The sequence below is a fragment of the Schistosoma mansoni genome, chromosome 3 (genome assembly GCF_000237925.1).
Source record: "Schistosoma mansoni strain Puerto Rico chromosome 3, complete genome".
In the NCBI taxonomy this organism is placed as follows: Eukaryota; Metazoa; Platyhelminthes; class Trematoda; order Strigeidida; family Schistosomatidae; genus Schistosoma; species Schistosoma mansoni.
In genome coordinates this window covers 17,663,980-17,670,849 of record NC_031497.1, presented here as the reverse complement: position 1 = coordinate 17,670,849, position 6,870 = coordinate 17,663,980, and the positions used below count along the sequence as shown (strand labels likewise).

The 6,870-nt window shown below is 41.1% G+C and overlaps 1 protein-coding gene across 1 annotated transcript in view; it reads left to right on the top strand.

Annotated features, from left to right (window-relative positions):
• The window catches only part of Smp_164580 (hypothetical protein), a gene marked incomplete at both ends in the record, with an annotated part of 42,952 nt that overhangs the window by 7,430 nt on the left and 28,652 nt on the right, over positions 1 to 6,870 (top strand). The window contains 2 exon segments of the mRNA XM_018799470.1: positions 1,480 to 1,487; positions 1,492 to 2,176. Coding sequence (XP_018651256.1) covers positions 1,480 to 1,487; positions 1,492 to 2,176 — 693 coding nt within the window.

Below are 6,870 nucleotides of genomic sequence, written 5' to 3'. Positions count from 1 at the left end.
ATTTAATCTTTTTTGATTGGATAAAGGAAAGGTTAAAAAAAATACCAACTCTAGAAATAGGTGTATTATTGTGTACTAGCTTAAGGTGCTTTGAATATAGACCAAGCTGTTCACAAAAAGAGCTACAAAGACTTGTTCAACTGATTTCAAACGCATATAGTTTGTGCCTCTCAAGTTGAACATAATATCTCATTATTTATATCCAAGCATCAAAGTTAAAATGATTAGATATCAAGTTCCCAAATTCCTGCATTCTAAGATGTACAAATGTAAGATTGACTTGAGCCCAACTTTCTGAAAACGAAGTAGCACATTGTGAGAAGAAATTAGTTCGATGGTCATCGAGGTACAGTGACAGTGGTGTTGATAGTTAAATATAAGTATTCCACCAAGATTTTCCATTCCATTTTGATTGTTGCATCATGAATCATTCTACAAAATTCAGATAAAATTACCAAGAATTTTTTTCGGAAAATCCCTATTGGAATTTAAGTTTATGTTGTAATTTCTCTTATTACGACCCAACTATTCCTATTGCTTAGCATTCTTGGACACCAGTTCACTCGACAAGTCCCCAAATCAGAAGCCGGGTGAATAGGAACGATATTATATTCCAAATAAAAAGAATAGATGGAAGTAGGAAGCACAATAAGGGAAACGTTAGTATATTTATAGTTTTTACATGATAAGATTCTAGAGTCATCCCCAAGTATCCACTAGCGCTGGTTGGATAAGAAATAGCCAGTCATCGTGCACCAGCACAATCCTGCATGGAACGTGCTTTAATCCAGTCTATATTCCGCTAACAGTTTAGAAATGATGGCCCATAGTAGATGGTGTGTATGGCTGAAAGTAAGCGTTATTGAAACCATTAATGAGAAAAACGTGTTATTACTCTTTGTCTATAGTAGTCAGCTGAGGATACGTTTAAGTTTCATTTTCCTATTGTTATGTTTATAAACGTCTACAAAGCATGCATGTTTATTTGTGTGAGGATTTTGAATTCAAACATCAAAAGTCTAGCTAACCATAGTAGGTTATAGGCTAGGTTCTGTTGTGTAAAATTTACAAACTCTTAGATTTTATATGATGATAAATTACATTTGTGCTTATAACTGCGTTGGCTTATTGTTTTGACGGACATTCATCGAATGTAAACTTTATATCTTCACCTTTCCTGTTTATCATGTTACAAAACTTTAACCAGTAATTATGTTAGAATATTGAATTAGAGTAGTTTATTTTGTTAGTGGGAGGCCTACGTTCCTCCACGAGGGGTGAATTATTTAATGCTGGTCACTTTCGTACACAATGAATCTTCTACTCAGTTAATATAGAGACCTCTGTCAAGTTAATGAGTTAGACTTGTTTTTTTAATAATAATGAACAGTTGTTATTCTCCATTTATTACCGTTATATCATGTTTTTGTTTAGACATCCTTTTTATACAAAAATCATAAATTTTGTTTCTTTTTTAAGCTATTGAATAAACTATTGTTGTATCGAGAGAATATTACAAGTAAATCTGAACAATCTAATGGTATATTACTTGAAGGAAGCGATATGGACTTAGGTACTACTAATTCACACTTCCTACCGTATTCAGGCATAATTCTTTTTACTAGCGCTCCATCTGCTGCACAAAAAAAGCTGTGGAATGAATTATCACAGGAAACCGGTGAAATCTTCCCGCCTACACACTTATCAACGAAACTCCAAGGTAGAGTTACAAATTCTATGAATTTGTGTGGGATAAATATGCATGAATGCAGTTCGTCACCTCAACTACTTTTAAATGATCACTCACCTGACGAAAATGAGTGTGATTTTAAGGCACATGCAGAATGTGATCACTCTTCTGAATTTCCTTGCTCTTTTGATCAGTTATCATGCACTTGTTGCAACCTATTTTACAATAAAAAAGAAATCAATACTTTAGGTTGTGTCTGTGGTCAGTGTTGTAATTGTGTTCATTCGTCCAAAAATTCCAACAACAGTTCTCTTTTGCATATTAAACCGGATACATGGAAAGATAAAAGATTATATTCCAGTTTAATGTGTCCACATCGTAGACGTTCTTGGGAAGCAAGAGTTGCAGCTATCAATTCAATTGTTGATCAAGTACCAAGAAATATTCCTCATTTAGTTCTACTAACTGAATCGTCCTATTATGGTGGTAAGTCTGAAGATATACCACCATCTATTTATCCTGCCACCGGATCGATAAGATCCTCTACATTTTCCCGTCAATCGTATCCTGACATGTCATATGATCAAAGTGAAAATTTATCTAGCTCATTGAACCGTGAATCTTGCTCATCCGACTGGATGCCTGTCGGAACAAATATTCTAGGTAGTTTGAATTTTGTGTGTGTGTTTTAACTTAAGATTATAAGCTAGAACTGTGTTTTTTAATTTTTGATCTAGTGCCTTTTAGTTCATTCGACACACTGTCCTAGGTATTTCCTCGATCAGTAACTTCCTTGTTGATACACTTCAATTTAACTCAGTGTAATTAAGAACAGCCAGAATTAAATACAATTGAAACATAAGGTTCTATTTAAAGATTTTCTAAAGAGTCTTTAGTTTGCACAAGGTTATCTGGTAAAATTATTTTGTTGTCTGGGATTATCTATGGGGGACTGACCAGTCAACTTATTCCAACGACTCTCTACTTATTGATTGGAGTTGATATTCTGGATTAATTCGTCAGTAGTCAATACTCCTCCTATAGCTCTTCTAGAGTTACTGCCGGTCCCAAGCCCGGGTAAAGGAGGAGGGTCGGGCATGATGTCGGTAACCCCATCCCGTAAAAAACAACCTTGCTAGAAAACCGCTAACCAGAATATACAATTTAAACCATTTAAACTCTGTCCTCGGAGTTGAAGGAAGAATTATGACGCCTCACGATGAAAGCCGAGATTCTTCGGAAGTCACGAGGTCGATGCCCCTCCTAACAACTAGAGCAACACCTTTTATATGTACATGGAGCGTCCGGACAAAGTGGAAGACCGGGAAAACCAGTCAAATTGCGACGGTAATGAGGAGGTAAAAATTGGCAGTACTTGGAATCAGCGAAACTCATTGGACCCAACCTAGACAGCAAATGATAGATACGGGAGAGATGCTGCTGTACTCCGGTCACGAAGAAGAAAATGCTCCACACACTCAGGGAGTCGCTCTAATGCTGTCCAGAGAATCACCAAATGCACTTGTAGGATGAGAATCTCACGGATCCAGAATTATCAAAGCATCATTCAAAACAAAGAAGGAGAGGATCACAATGAATGTTATCCAATGTTATGCACCCACCAATGATAGCAACGACGACATTAAGGATCAGTTCTATGGAGGCTGCGATCGATCATAGTGAAGTGCCCAGGAAAAGAACCTCACCATCCTGATGGGAGATCTAAACGCCAAAGTCGGAGTGGACAACACTGGATACGAAGATATAATTGGATGACATGGACTAGGAGGGAGAAATGAAATTGGGGAGAGATTTGCGAATCTATTTGCATTCAACATCGAACAGCGCACAGACGAGTCTACTGGGATCTAGTCTAAAAGAGATAGTTCTGCCCTAGGACTCAGTGCTATACCTGCACCAGCGAGACTACGGGAAGCAGCATCAGGGCTTCCAGATACACGAAGTGTGGATCGAGTTGGTTCTTTATTTTGACAAATGAATGGCGCTACTCGGATCCTGTATGTGTTTCAGAGACGCAACACACATCGGTGGTGCGAGATCCTAAAGTTGTAGCTGAGGAAGCCTGTTGTCCTATTTGTCACAGTGTTTGGACGTTAAGAGCTCCTACATGTAGTTTAGAGCATAGTTTCAGGAGAACACAAATCATGTTCTGCGTACTCGAATTGTTTGCCCTAGCGGTGTGAGGTGATAAAGGGACGTGAGAAGGGTTAGTCTTGTAGATAAGAGAATCATTAGGAGATGTGGGAAGGATTTGAATACGACCAACTTGGTCTCGTGTGTTGTCACTGTTATGAGGGCTGATATCACTTCCCGGCTGCCCACACCGTGGAAGGACATCTCTTGAGGGACCTGAAAGGGAATTTGGAATATTGTTAGTCTTAACAACCTGAGAGCGTGACCGCAGAGCCCAAGGGACAACTGCTTGAGGTTGGTCGCGCACGGCCTATTTGTTGGAGGTTTTGACGTGTTAGCTCCATTCTTCAAAGGGCCTTACCGCCGGAGACGGAAATCCGTGAGGTAAAGTGAGGCGTGACATTTTTAGGTTCGACCTTTTGTAACCACTTTCTTTCTTGTGAGAAGGCAGCATCTCTGCAGGTGCTGGTTGTCCGAGGGAAACACCTTACTGCTGTTGACTGTGACGTGAGAATGGGGTCTCTGATGTATCTAGCATGGGATCCGCAGTAGATGTAGATATCCCGCTAGAAGGTGTGCTGAGTCTAGCATTGAGTCCCAGCTTATCAGGTGGGGCACTGTCATCGACGTGTGCTGGTTTGAGACATTCAATGCTGACTGTCTCGAAGCGGCCATGTCGATCAACCTTGAAGGTTTTTTGGTGACGGGAAATCACGTGAAAAGGTCCTTCGTAAGGCTGTTGCGAAGGTTTGCGTACCGAATCTACTCGTATGAAAACATGTGAACAAGTAGATAACTCTCGAGGGAGAGCGACCTGTCGATGTTGTATACGAGTTGACACCGGATGCAGTGTTCGCATAAATCCAAACAAATTGTTGGACGTAGTCTGACTTACCAAAATTGTTACTGCTCCGTGGTGTGAAAAATTCCCCAGGCAGACGCAATGTCGCATCGTATACAAGTTCAGCGGTGGAACACTGAATATCTGCCTTTAGGCTCGTTCTGATGCCTAAGAGGACGAGCGGTAATGTTTCGTACCAATTGGTTGTTTTCGTGTGCTCTGAGTTCACTCTTAAGTTGACGATGAAACCGTTCAACTAAACTATTTGATGCTGTTTGGTAGGCGGTAGTGCTTATGCGTTCCATACCACGCAGCCGGGTCAGCGAGGAGAATAATCCGGACTGAAATTGCTGTCCTCGGTCAGTCGTGACAGTCGAGGGACAACCGCACAGCGCCATCCATCGTTCTACGAAGCGGTGAGCAACTGTCTCTACAGTAATAGACGTGATGAGAATAGCTTCGGGCCATCTTGTGAAATGATCGATGCACGTGAGTATGTGATCATACCCGTGCGATGGTGGCAATCGTCCTACAGTGTCTACATGAACGTGATCGAAGTGGGCATCAGGCGTAGAGAAAGTACCAATGGGGGCAGCTACATTCCTGTGCACTTTTGATCGTTGATATTGTAAGCATTGCTTTACCCACATACGGACATCTTTATTCATGGACGGCCAGACGTATCGTGCAGCAATGAGGCGTAATGTGGCCGCGACACCTGAATGAGATATTCCATGCAGGACATCGAAGACAAGACTATGATAAGCAGAGGGTGCGATGCGTCGGGGGAGACCAGTAGAAGTATCACATAGGGTAGGGCTTGAGCTAATAGCTAGGGGTACTTCCCGGCACTGAAGGGATGTAGAATGTTGTGCTTCTGTACAGGAATGATCACTTGCTTGGGTGACGGTCATAGCAAGGAGATCAAGTACTGGCAAAGTAATTGCATTCACTTGTATACGTGACAGAGCATCGGCAACATAGTTCGACTAGCCTTTAAAGTAACAAAGGTCTGTCGTGAACTGAGAGGTGTAGTCCAAATGTCTTCACTCTCGTGGTGAGTGGCGGTCAGACTTGGTATACAGAACATATGTTAAAGGTTTATTGTCGGCGAATAGCATGAAATTGCGACCTTCTACTGCCTGCCGGAAATGTTTGATAGCACAGTAGGCTGCTAGGAGTTCTCGACCGAAAGCGCTATATCTCGCTTGATATTTTGAACTTATACTACCTAAAGATTAGGCGAGGAATCTATCTGTTTACTGAGGGGCGAGTATAATGTTCACACGTTCGTTGTGTTTTACTTTGGGAGTGGAAAGCATTCGTTATTTACCAGTGTCCTTCGAAGTACTGCTTACGTATGATGGAACAGCCTAGTGAGTAATGTAAAGTTTCTGGTGTAGGGTACTCAAAGTTCTGGCCGGTATATGAATAGGTTGGACAAAAAGTAGAGTTGGGTGAATCAAGATGTAGCGTCGATCCGTAAAGTCACTGACTGTTGGTCTGGGCATCTTGATAGGTGCGGATTACCTGTTTAGGATAAACCTGACAGCCATGATGAATGGTTGAAGGCGCTGGGTGAAATGGCTGAAAATTAATTATATTAGAACAGATCCTTTTATTCCCAATCTTCCCTCAACTATTTAGTTACCGTATTATTTCACACTTTTTATTCCTCAAGTTCATTCCCTCATTTCAGACCGTATTCTGAATGTTTAGTCTTTCTCACTGCCATCGGCACTAGTATTACATTCGATTCTCTCACTATTCATCCTGTTAATTCCTTTATCAATTTGCTGAAGTGATGCGATGATTTGGGCAGATGCACATTTGTCTTAGGTTGTACAATGACTATAAGTGACTGACTGAAAAAAAACAGTTGGTTTTATACTCTAGAGCTGTATACTATTCCTATACACATAAGTATATGAGTAATTCACTAGGTGTATGGACACTCGGAGTTAAGTGGATAACTATACTGGTATCCTGTATCCATGTCTGAGAATCGCAACATACATCTGTGGGTCGTCGTACTGTAGTTTTGGCTAGGTAGAGTTATAGTCTGGCTGTATATAGCGCTGGAAACTTCGCTATGAAATTGGTCATGTAGTTTCAGGAGACATTGTTGCGTCGTGCTCGTTCGGCGAGGTATCCAATTCTGTAGCGTCGTGCTCGTACGGCGAGG